General features: G+C 44.6%; 1 protein-coding gene across 1 annotated transcript; it reads right to left on the reverse strand.

The window, feature by feature from the left end:
• Positions 1–1,130: 1,130 nt before the first annotated feature.
• LOC139214187 (armadillo repeat-containing protein 1-like) lies at positions 1,131–9,496 on the reverse strand. The gene is made up of 7 exons (XM_070844954.1): positions 9,429–9,496; positions 7,429–7,622; positions 7,171–7,262; positions 6,661–6,850; positions 5,080–5,196; positions 4,609–4,683; positions 1,131–4,236 (listed from the first exon to the last, which is right to left on the reverse strand). The coding sequence occupies exons 2-7, from the start codon at positions 7,588–7,590 to the stop codon at positions 4,045–4,047; spliced, it is 828 nt and encodes a 275-aa protein (XP_070701055.1). The 5' UTR covers positions 7,591–7,622; positions 9,429–9,496; the 3' UTR covers positions 1,131–4,044.
• Positions 9,497–27,978: the final 18,482 nt, after the last annotated feature.

The raw sequence follows: 27,978 nt of genomic DNA on the forward strand, positions 1-27,978 counted from the left end.
TGAAGTTTAGCTTGAGTCAAATGTGAAAAGCAGAAGAAGAGACAAAGCGAAAGCAGCGGATCAGCTGACCGACGTTATTCATGTCAGTTCACAGTAGTAAATAAAGGCGTGATGTGCAGCAGCACCAGGCGCCGACTGCTGTGGCTCCTGAACGCCACAGAAGTTGAACGGAGGGTTTTGTTGGGGGCTGAAAGCAGAGCTGGCGGTTTTATTTCAGACAGAGAACGAGTTGAGCTGTGCAGAGAAAAGCTGCTGTGTTTGACGCCTGAATGCAGCTCGACACTGAGAGGTTACTGCAGTTCATCGAACAGAGGCCGAAGAAAACCAGCAGGCTGTAAACGCCTCATCCAGCACTCACTAGAAACTAAAAATACACCTTCTTTATTTCAATTTTGCTACAAGTTTAATGATTTCAGAAAATAAATTGGTAAAGAAATAAACATCTTCCCATGAAGTTAGTGTGGAAAGTCCCTGTATGAAAACAGAAAGCAGTTGGACTCCACAAAGATTTAATTCTGAGAAAAACAAGTGAAGTTTGGCTCATTCAAAGTTTCACGTCAGCAAGTGGAAACATGTTTTCTCCAGATGAGTCCGACGACCAAGTGAAGGAAGTTATCGGCTCATCAGTCATGAAACTGGACAGTTGTTTTGAGGATAAATGTCATCCACTGGCTCCAAACAGAAGTCTGATTGGATGGAAGTCAATGAGGAAATGATTTATCAGCTCAGTGAACAGTTTCTGCTCTCAGTCTCTAGTTTACAGTCTTCTTCAGCACAGCAGGACGTTCATGTAGTCAGTGATGGTCCATTTAGAGGAAGGTACACCAGGAAGAGGGTCACTGACCAATCAGAGGAGGGTCCTGACTGAACCTGTCCAATCAGAGGAGGGTCCTGACTGAACCTGACCAATCAGAGGAGGGTCACAGAAAGGTGGTGACATGACACTAGTTTGTTTATTGGCTCCTGACTGTTTGTAATAAACTGACTTCAGTTTGAATCTCTGGAACGAAGACGTGACTCATATTTCTGCTTTGGTTTCATGTTATTCAAAAGCAAAAGGCAGAAGAAGAAGAAGAAGAAGAAGAAGAAGAAGAAGAAGAAGAAGAAGAAGAAGAAGCAATGAATGATGCAGGTTTTAAAATATCAAAAAAGAAAAAAGAGCTTAGGAGATCTTTTATAAAGAAGGAAACACATTCACTACAATCGTCTCATATTTGGACCAAAACTGTATTTAGATTCAAGCCTCATGCTAACATGTGACAACAAGCTACTCAGAATGTGATTGGACAGTGTGTGGTGTAGGCGGAGCTATGAGCAAACCTGGCAGGTACATGAACACAGACTCACCGAATGAGGACGACAGCGTCACATCAGGACAGTACAAATCTGTACAAGGTCAGTGAAGCTCATTTCACCACCGGGAGGAACCACAGACAAGACAAGAACGTTTGTCGTTCGTCGATCAGCTCATCGTCTGAATTAAACATCGACCCGTTTGTTTTTAGGAATCAGCGACGGTTTAGTTTGTTTGGCTGATAGTCAACAGACTTCAGGAGACGTGTCAGAGGAAAAAGGGAAGTGAGCTCCAAACTTCGAACTAAACGTGCTTTAAAATACAGATCAGTCTTCTTCTCTTTGGCGCCCCCTGTGGTGGTCAATGGGAACTGCAGGTGTTTTTGGTCCTCGCTCTAATGGAGATCAAACGGAGTCCTCGCCGACGGTCCGGATGGTTCAGATTTTATTTCAACGTCTAACTTGTTTCTTTCTCTTTGGATTTTCTTGTTTGTCCAAGTTTCATTGCTTGTAGCCGTCAATCTTTTAACCGTTCACTCAGCAAAGACGGACAGAACAGCAAGCCGCCTCCCCCCTCCCTGTCCGATGGACCAATCACAGCTGGCTGATGGACGCCGCTTGGGGTTTTTTCTGAGGAATGTTGAATCAGCACCCAGGTCGAAGCACCAGAGGATACGGCGAAAGCTTGGTCAGAGGCCACAGGCGCGGTCACCATGTCCCCTCTGAGTTCACTGCAGCTGGGACGCTCTTCCCCATCCCACCCCCATCCACCTGGTGTTTGTTGGCTTGTCTGGAACCAGACCAGGGACGTCTCCATGGCAACCGCCATGTTATCGCAGATGACCGCGAATGAACTGAGGCGGGTTTTTGGGAACTGATGAGCAACACATCAGGACTTACTCCTGCCCTATATTCAACACCTTCGCCAGCTCCCACCCCTCCAGCACGAGGGGCGTGGTCCAATGGTTCGCCTACCGGGGCTGTAGCCAGCGGCCTGCCTCCTGCGGTGCTGGAATATCTCCACTCCCCCATTTCCCCCTGGGGGATTAATAAAGTATATTGATTGATTGATTGATATCCCAGATTTGACCTGGAAGGGAATGAAATTATCTCCCTCTGAATCATTTCACATGATGACCTGCAGGGTCCTGTGATAAATACTGTGTTGTCGTCAAACTGAGTTTCAGAAGCTCGTCATGTTTCCAACATGCAGATTTCTACTCTATTTCAAAACACCAACCAGAGGTGAAACTGTGCAAACTTTAGTAACGTTGCTCCATGAAGCTCCATCCGCCAGGGAGACGTACAGCTCAGTGTAAAGGCATTCATACAGCGACCAGGTCCAGGAACCCCACGACCTCTGACCTCTGGGCGGTCAGAGAGAGAATCAAACAGAAAACGAAGCACCGTTCTCTCACTGATCCCACGAGGAAATGATGGAATCAAACCTGTGACCTGTCAGTAACCGGTCAGCCTCTCTGACCTCTGATCACACCGTCACCATAGTAACACACGTGCACAACATCATGGGAAGGCTGCAACTAACTGTTATTGTTTTTTTACATGATTTGTCAAAGATGGCGACAGACATGAACCACATGGGACAGGTGTGTCTGATTCAGACCACAAGGAAGCTCCACAAGGTCACCTGACTGCACCTGGCAGGTGCAACAAAGTTAACTTATTAATTATTAAGTCTCTCCTCTGTGATCAGAGCTCACTGTGGACTCACCGTCCCCTGAACGACTGCTCCGCTAACTGACAGTTAACTCTTTAAAGAAAACAGAGAAGCTTTGGGCTGATGACTGGTGAGTTACCAGCTAGCTCAGCAGCTAGCTCAGCAGCTAGCTCACCAGCTAGCCCTGCACGGTGTCACTGCGTCACCAAGCTTCCCGTCTACCTGGTTCACATGGACGAGCTAATATCACTTAGTAGTGTGGCGGCGCTCAAGAGGAAACCAGTGAACCCAGTTGTGTGCGGATGATACCTGTGATGACACGGTATTAAGACGGACTAGAGTCCACAGGAAGTTCTGGACATAGTTTGATTAGTTGGCAGACGCCCTTTAAAATAGTTCACCAGGACTCATGAGATGTATCCGGTCAACAGTTTAAAGTAATGGAGGAGCATTTCTTCTTCTTCGTGGGTTTTAAGGCTTTCATTGATTACGTGGCCACTCATCACTCTGATGTGTGTTGGCCGTTTGTCTCAGTTTTGAATATATTGTGAGGATGTTTTCACGATTGACCAATAAATCCATTTCTGAGACGATCATCAATAACAAACAGTTAGTTGCAGCCTCGGCTGACGTCTGCGGATCAGAGGAGCTGAAGGCTCGGCCGCCGCTCGGCCTTTCAAACACGTCAAACGGCAGGAAGAAAAGTCACTCAGTCTGCAGGTCTGATAAATAATAAGAAGGAAAAAGGTTTGGAACTTGTAGTGTTTGTTCGTGTTGCTGCGGGACACTTCCTGTCCGTTAAGACAATTTGGTTTGTAACAGATGGACCCGTGTACAGAGACGATGTTCTCTCACACAAACATTGGTGATGTGGGAGGAGGATCTCCTCTCACCTGGAACAGCGACGTGACTCCATCGCAGCATTAAACACGCTGCTCGCTCTGTTGTCACACTCGCTGCTGCAAGTCACGTCTCAGTTTTTGCCTCTCTGGCGAGACGGACTGCGATGAGATTTGGCAGCTGGTAGATTTTGGTTCTGAGAGGAGCCGGGAGGCCTATTGGACCCAGCAGGGTCACCAGTAGAAGGAGCGGGAGAGGAAGTTCGTGGCAGCACCCAGCCAGCTGGTCCCGTCCTGGCCGGATCCCACCCGGGTCACCGCCTTGTCGGGCTCCTGAGACGGACTCTCGTCCTCTGGCAGGTACTCCGGCAGGTCCACATTCTGCTCCACCACCATCGAACCGTCCTCCGAGAGCGGGATCAAAACCTGGAGACAAAAACTTTAGTTTGACTTCTTGTAAAATGGACATAAAAACTCTGAACTGTTGCTCAGTTAGTTTGTTTGTGTTGTTGCGAATTACACAAATATCTTGTTGGATCTGAATTATCCCCAAACACCAAAGTCACACAGACACACTGACTGATGGAGGCAGCAGCTCTAAAATCCCTGTTTTAGTGAATGTAGTCTGGTGTGTGTGCTGTTTGTGGTTAAACCAAAAGGATCTTCCAGGTCTCTCTCTGTAGGGATCCTTTCCATGATGCCTTACTGGAACACTTTTTGAAGCAAACAGTCATTTAGACACCAGGATATAAACAGACGGGACCGAAGGTTAAAAACACCATCCAGACTGAAACTGACCTCGTCTCCATTTTCTCCTTTCACCACCTGCTTAGCCGTCATCACCTGAGTGGAAGCGATCGCAGATGCCAGAGCCTGAAAAAGGTAAACACCTTATTTTATACAGCAGCAGTTCATCTCTCCTGTGTTTTTTGTTGTGTTCATGAATCATCACTTGGTCTGTCAAAAGCCAGGCGGCTTTAAGTTACATAATTATGACCACAACCTTTCCAGGATATTTTGTCTGCAAGTATTTAAGAATCAAATGTTTGAAATGCTCAGAGAGGCTGAAGTCATTAAGTTAGTTTCTTTCACTAAATCACGACAGGAGCTCATTAAATGTGATACATGGTTATGATTGGACAGAAGCACATGACGCTGCTCTAACTGTTCGCCCTTCTGTGGGTTTCATAGCTTCATGACGGAAAGAAGAAAGTGATTAAAACAGGAAGAAAATCAACACGATGAAAGCGTTTTTTAGAGAAAACTGACCTCGGCCTTCAGGTCTGACCGGATGCGGACGATGCATCTCTTGACGGTCATCTGGAAGGTGAAGCTGATGACTCCTCTGATCTTCAGCAGAGCCTCCTCACACTGACTCCTGCGACTCTGACGGGAGGAGGACGAAGACGCAGGTTACAGCCTCATGTTTCACAGACATCAGCCCACTTCCTCTCCAACAGGCTTTATAACGTCCATCAGTTCAGACCCCGACAGCTCGTCACAATCCGCTGGAGTCAAACCGCTGAGCCTGCGTCCCCTCTGGAGGCTGTTTGAATTCCACGATCCAACAGCACAGGAGGAGCTAAACCTTCACTCAACTCCTCATTTAGGACATCATTTAACCCTCTGGTGAAATGACAACCTGGTCTGCGACGGACCAGCAGACTAAAGGCTGAATCCCACTGGAGGTGACTGCCGGAGCTGATGGCGTTCGCTCTCGTTAACAGTTCAGCACTGAGCAGATGAGTCACACAGACAAACGGCAAAGAGAATCTGGCCTGCTGCTTTAAATGTGTTTCTACTGGGATCAAACAGGCCGCGTTTCTTCTTCTGCTGCTTTAAATGTGTTTCTACTGGGATCAAACAGGGCGCGTTTCTTCTTCTGCTGCTTTAAATGTGTTTCTAACGGGATCAAACAGGCCGCGTTTCTTCTTCTGCTGCTTTAAATGTGTTTCTAACGGGATCAAACAGGCCGCGTTTCTTCTTCTGCTGCTTTAAATGTGTTTCTAACGGGATCAGACAGGCCGCGTTTCTTCTTCTGCTGCTTTAAATGTGTCTCTAACGGGATCAAACAGGCCGCGTTTCTTCTTCTGCTGCTTTAAATGTGTCTCTAACGGGATCAAACAGGCCTCGTTTCTTCTTCTGCTGCTTTAAATGTGTTTCTACCGGGATCAAACAGGCCGCGTTTCTTCTTCTGCTGCTTTAAATGTGTTTCTAACGGGATCAAACAGGCCGCGTTTCTTCTTCTGCTGCTTTAAATGTGTTTCTAACAGGATCAAACAGGCCTCGTTTCTTCTTCTGCTGCTTTAAATGTGTCTCTAACGGGATCAAACAGGCCGCGTTTCTTCTTCTGCTGCTTTAAATGTGTTTCTTGGATGTACTTCCTGCTTTGTTGTGCTGCAGCTACAGACAGCAGCTAAAGTCACAGTCAGAGTGTTTCTCCATCCCAGATGATCCTCTGGTCGTCATGGTGTTAAAAACCCTCTGAGCTGCTGACGTCTGGCCTGGTGCCCCCCCCATTAGAGAATAATACTGATGTGCTGCTGGGATACACCACTGACAGTCTGCAGGGGGGCTTTTATTTTGAAAACTGAGTGGATTCTCTCTGCCGTTTGTCTGTCTGACTTCCTGCTGCCTCCTCTGCTCCGTCAGAAACAGACCAGGAGCAAATCTTTAGCTTCTGGGGGGTCTGAAGGGTGAACTAGAGCGGACGCCATCGGCTTTGGTGGGATTTAGGCTCAACAGGTGCAGTAACACCTTTGACTACCTCCACCTCCTCCTGTTACTGATACACAGGTGATGAATGGATGAGTGAGTGAATGCAGTCATCCTTCAGGGCTTCCTGCTCACCGAGTCGTCCAGTCCGTCGATGTGCAGGATGACGGTCTTGGCTCTCTTGTTGCTGGAGCCCAGGAAGAACTGGGCTTTCCGGCGGCTGCTGACAGGCTCCTCCGCCGGCTCAGCGTCGGCGCCGCTGGACACCTGCAGCAGCTCGTAGATCTCAGACGCCAGCAGCTTCGTCTCCCCGGGTGTGGTCGACCTGGACGGCGGAACAAGACGAAGGTTAGCCGGAGCCGACGAGCAGCTGTCCGATAACTATGTGCAGACGCTCCTGCTTTTCCCGTCACTGAACACAAACACATAACTACTGTTGGGTGCTTATTGCTCTTTTATGCTTTTCCATCCTCCGTGTTCGTACCGTTTTATCTCGGGCTACAGGACACAAACAGAGAGGAACCTTTTCTACTTGGAGTTGGATTAAAGAATATCAATGAAACAGGACACATTCAAACTAAAGTCACAGAGCGTGGGACGATGGCCTCCTCCTGCTGAAGTTACCCCGAAACACCACAGACTCACTTGTGCATTACGTTCTGCAGGCTCAGCATCATCCCCAGCTCTCCCTTCAGCTTCTCCCGGTTGGCTCTGCATTCTGCCAGGTAACGGATCGCCTGGGAACAACAACCAATCACAGTTAGACTGGTGGTACCAACCAGCTACACCTGGAACACATAACTCAGCATCCTGACTCTGTCCGGACCAGAACGTCTGTGAAAAATTAGACGTCAGTGTTTAAATGTGACAAACACCGACTGGTCTGCCAGTGACGCAGCTCACCAGGAGGGCGGAGTAGACGACCTGAGGGTTGGTGTGGTCCAGGAACAGGATGAGGCCCGGCAGGCAGCCCTGGTCCTGGACGATGGCCCTGCGGTTCATGGGGTCTGCGGCCAGGTCCCTCAGCTGGTTGACCACAGCCAGGGCGTCCGGCTCCGCGCTCATGGCTGATGTTCACTCACCCATGCAAGAAGGAACTGAGGACGGCAGCAACAAACAGTCACTCAAACACAAACACCTGTGAAGCTCCAACATGTTCAGGGTCTCTCCTGTCTGTTTGGAAACGGGTCAACCCGACTGTGACCCACAACCACCCTGGTCTGAATCCAGCTGAGACCTTTGTTCCACCTCCCTCTCAGGTCAGCAGGCGTCCAACAGCTCGGACCTTTCATTTTACCCATGATCCTCTCTGTCCTCATCCTGGTGTCTGAGTGACTGGTAGGTAGTAAAAGTGTTGGAACTGGTCCAGTAGATCACCTCAGCCAGCAGACACCAAACGGGCTGCAATGGCTGCAACGTGATCCTTTGGGACAACTGCACCTGATCACAGTAGGTCCACTAAAAGAGCTTGTTTGATCCACTGACAGGCTCAGAGTGTTATTCTAAGTGTGTGACAGCATCATGGAAAGGATCCCTACAGAGAGAGACCTGGAAGATCCTTTTGGTTTAACCACAAACAGCACACACACCAGACTACATTCACTAAAACAGGGATTTTAGCGCTGCTGCCTCCATCAGTCAGTGTGTTGGTGTTACTGTGTGTTACACAAATATCTTGTTGGATCTGAATTATCCCCAAACATACTGCATATTTTAACAGTATAATTCTTTTATCTCTATGTGACACCTGAAAGAAGAAGTAAAAATACTCCTTTAATGATTCAGTCATTTTGGTTCTTCCTAATAAATAAGTCAGACTGGTGGTTTAGGACACTCCCTTCAGAATTACAGTCTTCGGACAGCCGATGCAACAAAACCCACTGTGTTACTGAAACACTGTCCTGGAAAACACGGAGCGGGAACTTTGTATTACAGTGACTCCATGTGACTCACTGGTGGAGTCTGATGACGGAGTCTTCTTCACGTCACTTCACAGCCTGTGTGGACAGCAGGGACGATCACACACCAACTACTCTTTACGTGTTCATACGGACACGTGAATACTGTAGTCGGACAGACGTGGAAACATGTGAGCCTTTTCCTTTAAGAAGTGCCCCCCCCTTCATGTCTAACTCTGCACAGAAGCTCACTCTCTGGTTTAACTAACAAACTAGTTCAGTGGCGTCTTCTCTTCTCTTCTCTTCTCTTCTCTTCTCTTCTCTTCTCTTCTCTTCTCGTCGTTTTCTCTTATAACATCTGAATGACCGCTGCTATAAAATTAGATATGAACTCTGTCTGCCTGTTCTTCTCTACTGCAGGTTGAAACAGAGCTGAACGCTCAGGATCCACCCGGTCCAGGATCCACTGGGTCCAGGATCCACCCGGTCCAGATCATCACATGACCTGCTCCTCAAACCAGAAGTCTGTTAATTTAACGCCCCTGACAGGGTTGACAGCTGACTGCGGGGTCTTTACCAGACCATCACCAGTTCTGCTGACATGCATTTCAACGTGATTCACAGCTCAGCCTCTCCTGGTCCCCGCCGGCTGCTCCTCACACAGTGTGAACACTTTAAACTGCTTACTGTGACAGCTTGGGGGGTCACGGATGAAACATGTGCCGAATTCACCAGAAAGTTCTGCTGTTTTTGAAGGTGTTCGGTCCCATCATGGGGCGTGTGCACATGTTCTGGTAAACACGACCCCATTAAACCGGCAGATTTTAGTGTTATATCCGGTGAGTCCTCACACAGACAGCAGACGCGGTGATGTGCTAACGGAGCGGGTGTTGTCACTCCGCCAGTCCGGTTCTCAGACGGTGGATTTAGTGACAGAACAGCTGAGTGAGCCGCTAACTAGTCTGGAGGAATGCTAATGCTAATGCTAATGCTAACAGCGCTCACCTCTGACGGTCACCGGCACCGAGTAGCAGGCTAACGGCTAACGTTAGCGGTTAGCTGTCCGGTTAGCTTCTCCTCCGTCCGTGTCACGCGGCGCCGGGAGCAGACATGAACCGTCGGTGACACGTCACGTCACGAAACAGCAGCTGAAAGCGGAGATTCACACGTTAACTTCTGCTCCAGCTTTGTTAAAACACACCAATGATGCCGCTCACAGTGACGGTAAATAAACGGTGGCGACTCTTCCTGCTGAAAATCGACCAGGGCGACGTGTCAACATGAAGGCCTGTGATTGGACGGCTAGCGGTCACATGATTCTGTAAACCAATGAGCTGCGTTGTTCTAAGAGTTAAAGGTCCCACGCCCTGTAGGAGCCAGCAAACTGATGCAGGATCAGTTTCAGTGGTTCTGATGATATATATTATAATAATAATAATTATTATTATTATCACCCTTTCTCTGTGTTAGATGTGATGACATCAAGAAGACAAACTCCAAATAAAGGATTCAATAACAACAATAATTATTATTGGTTAATTTCATTGAATAATAATAATTCCATCCATCCATTTTCTTCCAATTATTCCTGGGGAGGCATTCCCAGGCCAGAAGAGATTTATAATCCCTCCAGCGAGTTCTGGGTCTGCCCCGGAACCTCCTCCCAGCTGGAGGCATCCTGACCAGATGTTCAACTGGCTCCGTTTGATGCGAATGAGCAGTGGAGGAGGAAGCTCATTTCGGCTGCTTGTATCCTCCATCTCGTTCTTTCAGTCAAAGCTCATGGCCACTGGTGAGGTTTGGGTCGTAGATCGACCCTCTGAACCTCACCACATCTGTCCATCTCACACTCCATTCTACCCTCACAGAGACCAACACCCTCCTTCACCTGGTGCAGCGGTTCACAACCCAGAGAGGGCAAACCACCGCCAGCAGAGAACAATAACCAGAGGCCTCAGTTCTGCAGGTTCTGACTCTGGAGAGTGAACAGAGCCACATCATCTGCAAAAAGAGACACCGTTCTGAGTTTGAAGGAAAATGTGTCATAAAAATCTCAATATTATTTAGCGCTTTGTCTTAAATAACTGAAGGAATAACTGGAATCATTGCAGCATGAATTCTCTAAGACACATTCAGATGAAATCACAGAGAAAACACAGAAGTGCATCATGTGTGAGTCCAGCAGAGAGCAGCAGCTCTCAATCCTGAACACAAACACTGGCACCAGTTTTCATGAGCAGCTGAGAGGAGATTTTCCTTTAGAAAGAGAAGCTCGCTGAAAAACAACGAGCCGTCCAGTCCGGTGCAGACGGTGATGTGTGGACTGTGGAGGAGTACAGATTACAGATACTCCAGAAAAGCATGTTTCCTCTGAACATAGTTTAACATATTCATCAGCTATTGATATACAGTGATTCTCCTTTAATCAATCATCTTTACTGATTCATCTCTTCCTCTGCATGTTCTCTTCTTCCTCAGAGTGTAAAGGAGAAGACAAAGTGATGCAGCCAACAGGAGATGTCATCGCTACTGAAGGAGACACAGCTACACTTGACTGCACATTTCAGACCAGTTACACAGGTCCAACTCTGTTCTGGTACAAACAAGAAGTAAACGACTTTCCAAAGTATATTCTGCGACGTGATACTTCAGGAACAAAAGATAATAATCCAGAGTTCCAGGAAGACAGATTTGATGCTGCAATCAACAAGACATCAGTTCCCCTGAAGATCCAGAAGCTTCAGCTGTCTGACTCTGCTGTGTACTACTGTGCTCTGAGGCCCACAGTGACAGCAAACACCAAAACTCTGTACAAAAACCTTTGGAGCAAAGACAACAGGATCCTCCACAACATCCACTAGAGGGAGTCACACTCTGCTAAACTCCAACCATAAATGATACAGTCTGGATTCTGTGCTGCATCAGTGTGATTTCAGAGTTGAAGGTAGAAGAAGAGTAACTGAGGGAAGTGAAGATACAGAGAGATTCAGGGAGGAGTTAAGCTGTTACTGAACTATACAAGAGAGAGAATCTTCAATATTCAGCAGAGTTCAACACACAGAACAAACTTTACTTTGTTCAACATGATGTCACTGGATTATTATTTTGTATTTGTTCTGCTGTTTCTCTCCATTCTGACAGGTATGTTAGATTATGCATGATAAAACAGCTTAAATCCAATATTTTCTGAATCAGATTCGTTTCTAAAGAGTTTGAAACACGGTTTAAAAGATTTCTCTTCCTTTAGATGTCAGCTGTGATAAAATCACTCCAGTCAAGACTGAAGAGGACAGTTTAGAGGGCAGCGCTGTTACTCTGTCCTACAGATACTCCACAAAAGCAACTGGAAATGATTATTTCTTCTGGTATCGACAATATCCAGGAAAACCACCAGAGTTCCTCATCTCTCATTCAGGAACAGGGAGCATATTAAATACTCTGGTCTCTGGACTGTCTGTCAGAGTGAGAGAGGATCAAACCCTCATGGATCTGCAGATCTCCTCTGCTGCAGTGACTGACTCTGCTCTGTACTACTGTGCTGTGAGGCCCACAGTGACAGCAAACCCACAGTCTCTGTACAAAAACACAAGCTGACACACTGACAAGCTGCTGGAAGCCTGTTTTCCACTGTTGCGCTGAACTTTTTACCTCCACTAGAGGGCGACATTATCTAGTAGGCACTGCACTACTTCTGCACTGTGTTCAACCATTCTGTCAATAATAACTGCTGCTGTGAGGAGAACAATCCTCAGACTGGATGCTGATCATCAGCTAGTTTCTCCTGGTGCTTTAAACCTTGTTGTAGAGATGGAACATTGGCTGTGGATTATTCTTGCTGCTCTTTTCTTTGGTAAGACACAAAGATCAGCATGTTTCCTCTGAACACAGTTTAACATATTCATCAGCTATTGATATTCAGTGATTCTCCTTTAATCAATCATCTTTATTGATTCATCTCTTCCTCTGTATGTTCTCTTCTTCCTCAGAGTGTAAAGGAGAAGACAAAGTGATGCAGCCAACAGGAGATGTCATCGCTACTGAAGGAGACACAGCTACACTTGACTGCACATTTCAGACGAGCAGTGGCACATCTCCAGGTCTGTTCTGGTACAAACAAGATGGAAACAACAGCCCCAAATTCATACTGAACCGCGTTCAGCTGGATGAAGGAAAGACACCAGATGAGTTGAAGGAGAGATTTTCATCCACCCTGAATTCCACCTCAAGATCAGTTCCCCTGAAGATCCAGAAGCTTCAGCTGTCTGACTCTGCTGTGTACTACTGTGCTCTGAGGCCCACAGTGACAGCAAACACCAAAACTCTGTACAAAAACCTTTGGAGCAAAGACAACAGGATCCTCCACAACATCCACTAGAGGGAGTCACACATGATCACAATTCAAAATGATGTTAAGTGTAGAATTGTTGTAATGCTGATAAAGAAATAAGGAAAAATGAATAAATAACAGAATATATTGATGATACAAATGTGTTTGCATCAATATTCCTTTGACTTTCCTCTGATATGAACACAGACTTCTTTGTTAAGAATAAAGACCATATGTTCACCACCTCACTTTCCTTTATATGGTGGATTTCCTGCATTTGTAGAGCAATCTTTGATAATGAGCCTCTCCATCACTCAAACAGGGTCACTCTCACTCTCACTGATGCTGGAGGAGCCGCCAGGCAAAGGGTTTGGTGAGTTGGTCAAGGACACTTCAGCGTGTTGACAGGAGGAGTTGGGGATTGAACCATCAACCCTTCGACCTACTCCATCTGCTGAGCCACAGTTGCCCCAAGCAGACCTTTAGAATGAAGAGGAAATGAAATGTGAATGTTTTGGCACTGCTAGTGTCCATACATACTAAGGGAACCACCCTGACTAAACTCTGAGTTTAATAAGTTGTTAAAACGACAGATGTGACAAATTTGTTTTTGTGCCATGTCCCTCGCTATCTAGCTAGCAGGCCGCCATCTTGGGGTGGCATCATTGCCTACGTAATGGGGTTGGTTGGTTGCAGTGGTACAGTTGGCACACGCCTATGAACATGAGGAGGAAGATGAACTAACACAACCTGTTGAGCCTGTGATAAGTCTGATTGCTTCTGTAGCAGAGGGTTTTAGTGTGCGTCTAAACTCCCACAAGTTCTACAATAAAAACATGGAACTGATCTTCCACACTTTATTACCTTGACAAGCAGACAGCAGAGCATCTCACACACTTGTTCTGTCTTTTTTTTTATCAAAATAAAAGCCCCAAATCTAAACACTACTATAACAGCAAAAACAGAAATCCTCTCAGAGCTTTTTTCTAAGAGGCAACAACACAAAAATAGATCCCACTTATGCTTTTGAGCCGACATGGCGTGGGACCCAACCGGTGGTTCAGGTGGAAGAAGTCGTGGAGCCGGTGCTTTGAGCTGAGGAGTGGATCAGTAAAGACTACATGGCATCAGTGTGGCCATTTTACCTGCTGCTGGTGGAAATGCTCTCCCTGAAAGATGTCCACGGCAAAATGTCCTGTCAATAGCACGTGAGTTAAGCTAGCGGTTTAGCTAACATTAGCTGTAACCACCAGCGACCAAAATCGTTAACCTTATATAGTAAATAAAGTGAATACACACGACATGGTGTTGGCCAGAGACGGGAATATGATGGCGTAAAGTACGAACACTGTTTCCACATGCAGTTTGTTTACGGGTAGATGTTTTCTGCCCGACACATTTTTGTTTATGAGGTCCCCCGGTACTAATTAGTAGCTAAACCTTAACATGAGCTAGCCATGAGGAATTAAGGTGTGTGATCAGTGTGATTTCAGAGTTGAAGGTAGAAGAAGAGTAACTGAGGGAAGTGAAGATACAGAGAGATTCAGGGAGGAGTTAAGCTGTTACTGAACTATACAAGAGAGAGAATCTTCAATATTCAGCAGAGTTCAACACACAGAACAAACTTTACTTTGTTCAACATGATGTCACTGGATTATTATTTTGTATTTGTTCTGCTGTTTCTCTCCATTCTGACAGGTATGTTAGATTATGCATTATAAAAAAGCTTAAATCCAATAATGTGAATCATTTAATGTGTGTTTTACATCATGCCATATTCATTTTAGATGTCAGCTGTGATAAAATCACTCCAGTCAAGACTGAAGAGGACAGTTTAGAGGGCAGCGCTGTTACTCTGTCCTACAGATACTCCACAAAAGCAACTGGTGGTGATGAGTTTTACTGGTATCGACAATATCCAGGAAAACCACCAGAGTTCCTCATCTCTCATTCAGGAACAGGGAGCATATTAAATACTCTGGTCTCTGGACTGTCTGTCAGAGTGAGAGAGGATCAAACCCTCATGGATCTGCAGATCTCCTCTGCTGCAGTGACTGACTCTGCTCTGTACTACTGTGCTGTGAGGCCCACAGTGACAGCAAACCCACAGTCTCTGTACAAAAACACAAGCTGACACACTGACAAGCTGCTGGAAGCCTGTTTTCCACTGTTGTGCTGAACTTTTTACCTCCACTAGAGGGCGACATTATCTAGTAGGCACTGCACTACTTCTGCACTGTGTTCAACCATTCTGTCAATAATAACTGCTGCTGTGAGGAGAACAATCCTCAGACTGGATGCTGATCATCAGCTAGTTTCTCCTGGTGCTTTAAACCTTGTTGTAGAGATGGAACATTGGCTGTGGATTATTCTTGCTGCTCTTTTCTTTGGTAAGACACAAAGATCAGCATGTTTCCTCTGAACATAGTTTAACATATTCATCAGCTATTGATATACAGTGATTCTCCTTTAATCAATCATCTTTACTGATTCATCTCTTCCTCTGCATGTTCTCTTCTTCCTCAGAGTGTAAAGGAGAAGACAAAGTGATGCAGCCAACAGGAGATGTCATCGCTACTGAAGGAGACACAGCTTCACTTGACTGCACATTTCAGACCAGTGACACATCTCCAACTCTGTTCTGGTACAAACAAGATGGAAACAACAGCCCCAAATTCATACTGAACCGTGTTCTGCTGGATGAAGGAAAGACAGCAGATGAGTTGAAGGAGAGATTTTCATCCACTCTGAATTCCACCTCAAGATCAGTTCCCCTGAAGATCCAGAAGCTTCAGCTGTCTGACTCTGCTGTGTACTACTGTGCTCTGAGGCCCACAGTGACAGCAAACACCAAAACTCTGTACAAAAACCTTTGGAGCAAAGACAACAGGATCCTCCACAACATCCACTAGAGGGAGTCACATTCTGCTAAACTTTAGGACGATCAGACAACAAACACTAAAACAACTAATCCAACCTCTGAGAGATCTTCCACCGAAGGTGTCCTTTCTGTCCACTGCTGTCTGATCCTTTAAACTCAGACTGGTTCACACAACCTGACAGTTTGTCCCAGAGGACCCATAATCATTAAATGGAAGAAGGCTGTTTTGCAGGCCTGGTTAATATGGGCTGAAAATGACAAATCTTGGTCAAATAAAACTCCTAGATTTTTAACTATAGTGCTGGAGGCTACCCTCACATTGTCCAGGGTGACTATCTGGTCAGTTAAGGAGTCTCTGACACTTTTAGGGCCTATTATAATCACCTCTGTCTTTTCTGGATTAAGTAAAAGGTAGTTGACAGTCATCCAAGTTTTAATGTCTTGGACACAGGCGCTTAGCGTGGTCATTTGCTTTGTCTGATCTGGTTTAATTGATAAATAGAGCTGAGTATCATCAGCATAGCAGTGAAAATTAATGCCATGCTTTCTGATTATGTTTCCTAAGGGGAGCATATATAGTGTAAACAGGATGGGCCCAAGAACCGACCCTTGCGGCACACCGTAGATAACTTTGGAACACGGTGAGGATCGTTGGTTAACACTAACAAACTGGCTATTGGATAAGTAGGATTTAAACCAGCAGAGGGCAGATCCGCTAACACCTATGGTGGTTTCTAATCTATGCAGTAAGATGCTGTGGTCTATAGTGTCAAAAGCTGCACTCAGGTCTAATAGCACCAGGATTGAGACCAGTCCATTGTCTGCAGCTAATAACAAGTCATTGGTTACTTTGACAAGAGCAGTTTCGGTGCTGTGGTGAGCTCGAAAACCAGACTGGAAATTTTTAAATAAACTATTGTCCTGTAAATGCTGGCACAACTGTTTAGCTACAACTCTCTCAAGGACTTTTGAGAGGAAAGGTAGATTTGATATAGGCCTGTAGTTAGCAAGAGTGTCAGGTGCCAGATTTGTTTTTTTCAGAAGTGGTTTAATAACTGCATATTTGAAGGACTGTGGCACATAACCGGTTACCAATGAGGTATTTATTATATTTAAGATAGTGCCACTGGTTATGGGCAGAGTATGTTTAAAAAGTTTGGTTGGAATTGGGTCTAAGAGGCAAGTTGAAGATTTAGACGACATAATAATTGATGTTATGTCTGCTTGGTCCGCAGTGGTGAAATTATTCAAAATTACAGAAGGCTTTATAGAAGATTCTAAATTTACAGCCTGAGCTTGCTCAGGGCTAATATTTGGGAGGATTTGATCAATTTTATCTCTAATAGTTGTGATTTTGTTGTTAAAGAATTGGAGAAAGTCATCACAGCTGAGAGTGACTGGGATAGAAGGATCTACTGAGCTGTGACTGTTTGTCAGCCTGGCTACAGTGCTGAACAAAAACCTGGGGTTGTTCTTATTTTCCTCTATTAAGGATGAGTAGTATCTAGTTTTAGCTGTACGTAGGGCCTGTTTATAAGTCAGTAGACTAATTTTCCAGGCAGTCCGTGCTTGCTCTGAGCTGGAGCAGCGCCATAGTCGTTCTAGTTTGCGGGCTGCTTGTTAAAGAGAGCGTGTTTCAGCGTTATACCAGGGAGAGGCTCGTCTCGGTCTAACAACTTTAGGTTTCAGTGGAGCTACTTCATCAAGAGCAGTTTGTAGAGTGTGCATGGCACTGTTAACAAACTCATCACATATAGCTGGATTACTGTTCTCTTCATAATAATATAACATGGTAGCAAATATCGGCTGAATTATATCTTTATACTTTGAGACAAAACGATCACAAAATGTTCTTTTCACCTGGGTTTTAATCACTGGTGCAGTACAGTCCTCAATCATGAACTGAAAGGTAATTAAAAAGTGATCTGAGAGTATGGGGTTATGGGCGAGGACATGTAGGTCACTAATCTCAATACCAAATGTTAGGACCAGATCTAGGGTGTGCTTATGGCAGTGAGTTGGTTCATTTACATTCTGAACAAAGCCAATCCCTTCTAGTAGGCCACCAAATGCATTAGCAAGAGAGTCACTGATATTATCAACATGTATGTTGAAGTCCCCTACTATAACAATCCTATCACAGTTCAACACTGCACTGGATAGAAAGTCAGAGAATTCTGTTAAAAATTCTGAATAGGGACCAGGAGGGCGGTAGACCACTACAAATAGAACTGGTTTTTGGTTCTTCCAGGTAGGATCAGCAATTGACAACATCATATTTTCAAAAGACTGGTAGGCGAGATTAGTTTTAGGGCTAAGACCTAAACTCAGGTGAGATATTACTGCTACACCTCCACCACGGCCACTACTTCTAGCTATATGAAAGTTAACATGAGTTGGTGGGGTTGATTCATTTAGTCTCATATAATCATTCTGCTGAAGCCAGGTCTCTGTAAGAGCCAGAAGATCAACATTATGATCACCAATTAAATCATTTACTAGCAAAGATTTGGATGAAATTGACCTGAAGTTTATTAACTGGTCTTTTCCTGTGACTGCTACACTGGGCTATTTTTATTAGATTATTTGGTTTCACTCCTTTCCCCAGAACGTATGCCAATTGTCAATAAAGACTATGTCGTTTTCTGGGCACCATCTAGACAACCAGCGGTTAAATGATGAAAAGCGAGAGTATATTTCATCATTAGCCAAATTAGGCAGGGGTCCAGAGAATGCTACGGTGTCAGCCATCGACTTAGCAAGTTTGCACACCGACGCTACGTTCAATTTAAGAACCTCAGATTGTCTCCGCCAGACGTCGTTACCGCCTACGTGAATCACGATGCGGTGGAACCTGATCTTCCTCTGTTCTAAAAGCCTAAGGTTTCCTTCGATGTCACCGACTCTGGCCCCTGGGTAACATCTAACAGACACCGCTGGGAGCTTCACGTCTCTGACTATGGAGCTGCCAATCAGCAGAGTGTCTGGTTCAGCGGGTGTGTCACTGAGGGGAGCAAACCTATTGTAGACGGGAAGCTTCGGGTGCACTAAGAGTTTAAGTTTATTGCTGCATTTCCCCCGCACTGTCACAAATGTGTCCCTGGTCTCTCCCGGCTGCTCGGGACGCGCGGGGGGGCTAACCGGGCTAACACTCCTGCTGCTGCAAGCACGGTCTGTGGTCCCTAATGCTACCTGGCTATAGGTGGGTCTAGCCGCCTCCAAGGTGATGATGCTGACTGCAGCTTCAGAGTCACTTCAGAGTTGAAGGTAGAAGAAGAGTAACTGAGGGAAGTGAAGATCCAGATAGATTCAGGGAGGAGTTAAGCTGTTACTGAACTATACAAGAGAGAGAATCTTCAATATTCAGCAGAGTTCAACACACAGAACAAACTTTACTTTGTTCAACATGATGTCACTGGATTATTATTTTGTATTTGTTATGCTGTTTCTCTCCATTCTGACAGGTATGTTAGATTATGCATTGTAAAAAAGCTTAAATCCAATATTTTCTGAATCAGATTCATTTCTAAAGAGTTTGAAACACGACTTAAAAGATTTCTCTTCCTTTAGATGTCAACTGTCAGGAACTCACTCCAGTCAAGACTGAAGAGGACAGTTTAGAGGGCAGCACTGTTACTCTGTCCTACAGATACTCCACAAAAGCAACTAGTGGTGATTATTTTTTCTGGTATCGACAATATCCAGGAAAACCACCAGAGTTCCTCATCCTTCACTGGGGAACACAAAATAAATCAGAGTCTGGACTGTCTGTCAGAGTGAGAGAGGATCAAACCCTCATGGATCTGCAGATCTCCTCTGCTGCAGTGTCTGACTCTGCTCTGTACTACTGTGCTGTGAGGCCCACAGTGACAGCAAACCCACAGTCTCTGTACAAAAACACAAGCTGACACACTGACAAGCTGCTGGAAGCCTGTTTTCCACTGTTGCGCTGAACTTTTTACCTCCACTAGAGGGCGACATTATCTAGTAGGCACTACACTACTTCTGCACTGTGTTCAACCATTCTGTCAATAATAACTGCTGCTGTGAGGAGAACAATCCTCAGACTGGATGCTGATCATCAGCTAGTTTCTCCTGGTGCTTTAAACCTTGTTGTAGAGATGGAACATTGGCTGTGGATTATTCTTGCTGCTCTTTTCTTTGGTAAGACACAAAGATCAGCATGTTTCCTCTGAACATAGTTTAACATATTCATCAGCTATTGATATACAGTGATTCTCCTTAAATCAATCATCTTTACTGATTCATCTCTTCCTCTGCATGTTCTCTTCTTCCTCAGAGTGTAAAGGAGAAGACAAAGTGATGCAGCCAACAGGAGATGTCATCGCTACTGAAGGAGACACAGCTACACTTGACTGCACATTTCAGACCAGTGGCACATACTCATATTTGTTCTGGTACAAACAAGAAGTAAACGACTTTCCAAAGTATATTCTGCTACGTGATACTTCAGGAACAAAAGATAATAATCCAGAGTTCCAGGAAGACAGATTTGATGCTAAAATCAACCAGACATCAGTTCCCCTGAAGATCCAGAAGCTTCAGCTGTCTGACTCTGCTGTGTACTACTGTGCTCTGAGGCCCACAGTGACAGCAAACACCAAAACTCTGTACAAAAACCTTTGGAGCAAAGACAACAGGATCCTCCACAACATCCACTAGAGGGAGTCACACACCATGAACCCACGATGTTCTGAGCCAGAGTCACTGGACTGAAGAACACAAGAACAAACATGAATCAATGAGGGTGAGAGACAGAGCTACTGTGAAAACAAAAAGAAGAAAATGATTGGCTGAGCTGAACTGAGGAATCACCACCAACAGGTGATTGGCTCCGCCCACTGAGGTTCACCTGAATCAATGACAATGTTTCTGACTCTTTCTACTGCAGTGGAAGAACACTGATCAGCTGCTGTTTGGCTTTAACAACTCCAAAGACATGTTGCTTCACCTCTTTTTGCTTTTCTCTCACTTTCCAGGTGAGTTTAAGAACAGGATGAAGATTTGTTGAAGCTGCTGCACCAACCAGATCCACACAGCCTGGATTTCATGACATTTCTCATTTCTTTGCTCCCATAGGATGCACATCATGTTCTGATGGTCATGTAAAAACAAATGTCAATGGAAGTGAATGAGTTCTACTCTTTGTGCTGTTTGTGTCCACAGAGTAACGCTGAACACTTGATATTTCCCACTGTCTTCTCCTCTCAGCCTCATCAACAATGTTGGTCTAATGGCTTCATTCTCTCTACTTTTTCCAGGACCAACAGCTGCAGACACAATCTCTCCTGAAGGAGATGAAGTCAGTAAAAGAGAAGGAGAATCTGTCAAACTCAGGTGTCAGTATGAGACAAGTTCTAGCTATGTTTATCTTCACTGGTACAAACATCATTCTGAGCTTCAGGCACCTCAGTTTATACTCTTGAAAGGAGCCAGATCATGGAGCAGTTATCAATATATTCCTGATAATCGCTATGGCTCCAAAACAACAAGCACATCAACTGAACTGACCATCAGAGGGCTAACCCTGGCAGACACAGCTCTCTACTACTGTGCTCTAGAAACACAGTGATACAGCGTGTAGAAGAGGCTGTACAAAAACCTGAAGACAGATATCTGACTGCTCTTCAAAGAGGAGGGAAGTGGTGTTCAAACCACAGCTTCATATCAGATGGATTCTGCTAATTCCTGTTTTATCAGAGTCACTGAGGTCACAGCTGCTGATGAAACACTGTGGAAGGATTCACATGAGGAGCAAATCCACATCAGTGACAAACCAGCATGAAACAAAAAGCAAAGAAATTCATGAATAAGTGGTGATCAAACACACTGAATAATGACATTCAGGCATTCGAATCCAAAAATCTTTTATACAAAGTTTGACTCTTTCTAAATGTTCAGTCATCTCAGGTAATGAATTAATGATACAGTAAAAAACATTTCACTTCATCAGAACAGCGTCCTGTGAGCAGAGACAAATGTAAGCACAGTTTTAGGCCAAAATGAGACGAGCAATCAGACTGCACCACCTGATCACCATGAACACAGCCTCAGCTGTGCCACTGTACCTACGTCACTATAAGTGAGCTGATCTGGAGCCAGGAAGTCACCAGAGGCACTAATGAAGTACTGCTGGAGGACAAATGAGAAAAGGCAAACCGGATTGATTGGATAAATTTAATATTTCATCGTTTATCAGCGATTATTTCTACTTACATGTCGATGAAAAAACATGTAATCCAGGTCATTTTTGTGTGACTCACAGCTCTCATAATCTCTGATCTCCCATTTGTTTGAATAATGAAATAAAATCCAATAATGTAAAAAATGTCCTGATGGTTACTGTAATAACATTCTTACCAACAATGTAATGCCTTTCAGTTGGCTTTTCAAAGCTTGTAACGGGAGTATTTAGAACCCAAATGCAGCATAAAGGACATCAGCGAAAACTCAAAGTCACTTTTATTACTTTGCCAAGCAGGTGATTGTAGTTACCGGGAGAGAGACGAGGTGGGTTGGTCAGAAACTGGGTCGGCAACAGCCGATCTTCTTCTCCTCCTTTCTGCTGTTCCCCTGAGGGGTCGCCACAGCGAATCATCTGCTTCCATCTAACCCTATCCTCTGCATCATCTTCTCTCACACCAGCTGACTTCATGTCCTCTTTCACTACATCCATAGATCTCCTCTTTGGTCTTCCTCTAGGCCTCCTGCCTGGCAGTTAGACAGCAGTTTTACTGTATCACTTGGTCCCTACACGTCTAAATCAGCTGCTCTTTCCTGTGGTGTGCCTCTGGGATCTGTTATGGGCCCTGTATTATTTGCCTTGTACATGCTTCCCTTAGGAGATATTATCTCCAGTTTTAAGGGTATTTCTTATCACCTCTACGCTGATGACATCCAGTTGTACGTCTCTTTTAAACCTGATGAGACTGAAAAACTGGCTGTCTTGAACAACTGTCTGTCTGCCATGAAGGACTGGATGGTAAATAACTTTTTACTGTTAAATGCAGACGAGACTGAGGTCCTTATCATTGCCCCAGAGAGCGTAGCCTCCAAGGTTGCCCAGTGTATCGGCCCCCTCTTAAGCTGTTCAATCCAGGCTTAGAAATCAACACATCAGATCATTGACCAGGACATTTCACGCTTTTATATCGTCCTGGTCGGACTATTGGAACTCCCTTTTCACCTGCCTCAGCAAGTCGTCTCTGGACCTTCTACAATTGGTCCAGAACGCTGCAGCAAGGCTGCTAACCAGGTCCAACAGATCAACTCACATCACACCCATCCTATTCTCTTTACACTGGCTTCCCATCAAGTTCAGGATTCATTTTAAGGTTCTTGTATGAAATGAATTGAATACAGAAAATAATGTCTCTGTTGTTCCATTAAGCTGTGTCATTTTCTATTACAAGCTGTCTTCATACCAAATTATTCTTAAACACATTCATTTGGTGACAGCACGTGATTCCACATTCAGTAATTATGGCAACTGGTTTATTACATGTGAAGTGCTGATGTTGCTGACCATCTTACATTTGAGTGAATCTGGAACTCATATCTTTTTATTTGCCCCTAAAATGTTGTGAATGCATGTGAAATCAAAACTTGCCAACTGATTGGAAGTACTCATGGGTATAAAATGTGAGCTTTGCTTTTATCATCATCTGACTTGAGATGTGCTGTGATGAAAAAGTGTTGGCTCTACTGTAGTAGCATAACATAGATCCTTTCTGTAACTGTCAGTCAAAAGGAATCCCAATGTCAACAAAACTTCCCACGTACAGCTGCTACAAAATGCTGCTGCCAGTCTGCTAAGCAGGAAGAAGTGTAACCAAGAACTGACAATACAGATCTAAACGGAGATGGAGAGATTCAGGGAGGAGCTAAGCTGTTACTGAACAATAGAAGAGAGAGGAACTTATTCAGCACCGTTCAACACACAGAACAAACTTTGCTTCATTCAACATGCTGTCATTGCATCATTGTGTCTTTTCTCTGCTACTTCTTTTCACTCTAAGAGGTATATTAGATTATGCAGCAAGTTTAATGCAAAAGTTTGTTGTATGTGAGTCGTTTATTTAGACTTTTACAACTTTGCATCTCTTTCTTCAGGTATCAGCTGTGAGAATCTCTCTCCAGTCAAGGATGAAGTGCACAGTTTAGAGGGCAGCACTGTTACTCTGTCCTACAGATACTCCAGACAAGCTGATGGGAATGACGACTTCTTCTGGTACCGACAATATCAAGGAAAACCACCAGAGTTCCTCTGGTATATTTCAGGGCTAAATTTTACAAGACGAGCCGAGTCTCTAAGACCAGAGACAAAGTTCTCGACTAAACTGTCTGAAGAAAAGCATCGTGTAGATCTGCAGATCTCCTCTGCTGCAGTGACTGACTCTGCTCTGTACTACTGTGCTGTGAGGCCCACAGTGACAGCAAACCCACAGTCTCTGTACAAAAACACAAGCTGACACACTGACAAGCTGCTGGAAGCCTTTTTTCCACTGTTGCGCTGAACTTTTTACCTCCACTAGAGGGCGACATTATCTAGTAGGCACTGCACTACTTCTGCACTGTGTTCAACCATTCTGTCAATAATAACTGCTGCTGTGAGGAGAACAATCCTCAGACTGGATGCTGATCATCAGCTAGTTTCTCCTGGTGCTTTAAACCTTGTTGTAGAGATGGAACATTGGCTGTGGATTATTCTTGCTGCTCTTTTCTTTGGTAAGACACAAAGATCAGCATGTTTCCTCTGAACATAGTTTAACATATTCATCAGCTATTGATATACAGTGATTCTCCTTTAATCAATCATCTTTATTGATTCATCTCTTCCTCTGCATGTTCTCTTCTTCCTCAGAGTGTAAAGGAGAAGACAAAGTAATGCAGCCAACAGGAGATGTCATCGCTACTGAAGGAGACACAGCTACACTTGACTGCACATTTGAGTTGAGCAGCACATCTAAAACTCTGTTCTGGTACAAACAAGAAGTAAATGAGTTCCCAGAGTACATGCTGAAATGTTTCTCAGAAACAGTAGAAAAAGTTGCTGAGTTCCAGGAAGAAAGATTTGATGCTAAAATCAACCAGACATCAGTTCCCCTGAAGATCCAGAAGCTTCAGCTGTCTGACTCTGCTGTGTACTACTGTGCTCTGAGGCCCACAGTGACAGCAAACACCAAAACTCTGTACAAAAACCTTTGGAGCAAAGACAACAGGATCCTCCACAACATCCACTAGAGGGAGTCACACTCTGTTAAACTTTAGGACGATCAGACAACAAACACTAAAACAACTAATCCAGCTTCTTGAGAGACAGCAACTATCAGGTTCATGCGGAGAAAGTAGATCACAGGTGCAGACGTGAATCTCGTCTCGAGGCTTTAAAAACGAGCAGTAAAATCTTAAATCAGCTGTAAAAATGACAGGTAACCAGTGAAGGGCAGATTAGTGTGACCTGGTCATCTCTCTTAGAAATTGTGAAAAGGCTGGCAGCAGTTTTTTTTTATCAGCTGCAGGCTTTGGATGCTTTTGCTGATGTCAGAATGAAGTCTCCTACAATACTGGAGTTTGGAGGAGATAAAAACATGGAGGCCTTTTCTGGATCAGCAGGTGAAAGCAATGGCCTGATCTTGGTTACATGTCTCAGTTGGACAAAGCATGACTGACACACTGAGTGAGTCCAAAAGTACACCTGGGTCACTGCCTCTCCTCTAACTTTACTAGATAAGGCACCCAGACTAGAAGAGAGACTGTCACTGCTGCTGGTGATGAAGGGCCAAAAAGGTTCATTAATATTATTTCTGATATGGAGTCATTCAACTGGTTGGTCCATACTGGAGGACACATTAGTGCTACCAGGCTGTATCAGGACATACATTTGCACACAATCCAGGTAGCAATGAAAATCCACGTCATGACCTCTGCATGATTTTCCCAGGGGTACCATGAATATAGTCAATTAGAAGGGACCCTGCATAGACCCCTGGGGGACCCCACAAAAGAGAGAGGCATGAGCGCAGGAGGCATCTCCAAGAATTACAGAGGAGAACCTGAACCTGATTATGGACTGAAGAGCAGTCAGTCATGGCTAAAATATCCAGATCAACCACTTGCTTTAAAAAAAACAGGTGGGAAGAGCAGAATGCAAATGGGGCTTTGTGGTTGGAGAGTAACTGAAAGGAGTGAAGATACAGAGAGATTCAGGGAGGAGTTAAGCTGTTACTGAACTCTACAAGAGAGAGAATCTTCAATATTCAGCAGAGTTCAACACACAGAACAAACTTTACTTTGTTCAACATGATGTCACTGGATTATTATTTTGTATTTGTTCTGCTGTTTCTCTCCATTCTGACAGGTATGTTAGATTATGCATTATAAAACAGCTTAAATCCAATATTTTCTGAATCAGATTAGTTTCTAAAGAGTTTGAAACACGGCTTAAAAGATTTCTCTTCCTTTAGATGTCAACTGTCAGGAACTCACTCCAGTCAAGACTGAAGAGGACAGTTTAGAGGGCAGCACTGTTACTCTGTCCTACAGATACTCCAGAAAAGCAACTGTTGCTGATTATTTCTTCTGGTATCGACAATATCCAGGAAAACCACCAGAGTTCCTCATCCTTCACTGGGGAACACAAAATAAATCAGAGTCTGGACTGTCTGTCAGAGTGAGAGAGGATCAAACCCTCATGGATCTGCAGATCTCCTCTGCTGCAGTGACTGACTCTGCTCTGTACTACTGTGCTGTGAAGCCCACAGTGACAGCAAACCCACAGTCTCTGTACAAAAACACAAGCTGACACACTGACAAGCTGCTGGAAGCCTTTTTTCCACTGTTGCACTGAACTTTTTACCTCCACTAGAGGGCGACATTATCTAGTAGGCACTACACTACTTCTGCACTGTGTTCAACCATTCTGTCAATAATAACTGCTGCTGTGAGGAGAACAATCCTCAGACTGGATGCTGATCATCAGCTAGTTTCTCCTGGTGCTTTAAACCTTGTTGTAGAGATGGAACATTGGCTGTGGATTATTCTTGCTGCTCTTTTCTTTGGTAAGACACAAAGATCAGCATGTTTCCTCTGAACATAGTTTAACATATTCATCAGCTATTGATATACAGTGATTCTCCTTTAATCAATCATCTTTACTGATTCATCTCTTCCTCTGCATGTTCTCTTCTTCCTCAGAGTGTAAAGGAGAAGACAAAGTGATGCAGCCAACAGGAGATGTCATCGCTACTGAAGGAGACACAGCTACACTTGACTGCACATTTGAGACCAGTTACACAGGTCCAACTCTGTTCTGGTACAAACAAGAAGTAAACGACTTTCCAAAGTATATTCTGCTACGTGATACTTCAGGAACAAAAGATAATAATCCAGAGTTCCAGGAAGAAAGATTTGATGCTGCAATCAACCAGACATCAGTTCCCCTGAAGATCCAGAAGCTTCAGCTGTCTGACTCTGCTGTGTACTACTGTGCTCTGAGGCCCACAGTGACAGCAAACACCAAAACTCTGTACAAAAACCTTTGGAGCAAAGACAACAGGATCCTCCACAACATCCACTAGAGGGAGTCACACACCATGAACCCTCGATGTTCTGAGCCAGAGTCACTGGACTGAAGAACACAAGAACAAACATGAATCAATGAGGGTGAGAGACAGAGCTACTGTGAAAACAAAAAGAAGAAAATGATTGGCTGAGCTGAACTGAGGAAACACCACCAACAGGTGATTGGCCCCGCCCACTGAGGTTCACCTGAACCAATGACATTGTTTCTGACTCTTTCTACTGCAGTGGAAGAACACTGATCAGCTGCTGTTTGGCTTTAACAACTCCAAAGACATGTTGCTTCACCTCTTTTTGCTTTTCTCTCACTTTCCAGGTGAGTTTAAGAACAGGATGAAGATTTGTTGAACCTGCTGCACCAACCAGATCCACACAGCCTGGATTTCATGACATTTCTCATTTCTTTGCTCCCATAGGATGCACATCATGTTCTGATGGTCATGTAAAAACAAATGTCAATGGAAGTGAATGAGTTCTACTCTTTGTGCTGTTTGTGTCCACAGAGTAACGCTGAACACTTGATATTTCCCACTGTCTTCTCCTCTCAGCCTCATCAACAATGTTGGTCTAATGGCTTCATTCTCTCTACTTTTTCCAGGACCAACAGCTGCAGACACAATCTTTCCTGAAGGAGATGAAGTCAGTAAAAGAGAAGGAGAATCTGTCACACTCAGGTGTCAGTATGAGACAAAGGTCAACAACATTTATCTTCACTGGTACAAACATCATTCTGAGCTTCAGGCACC

Source organism: Pempheris klunzingeri, chromosome 15, assembly GCF_042242105.1.
Source record: "Pempheris klunzingeri isolate RE-2024b chromosome 15, fPemKlu1.hap1, whole genome shotgun sequence".
Lineage (NCBI taxonomy): Eukaryota > Metazoa > Chordata > Actinopteri > Acropomatiformes > Pempheridae > Pempheris > Pempheris klunzingeri.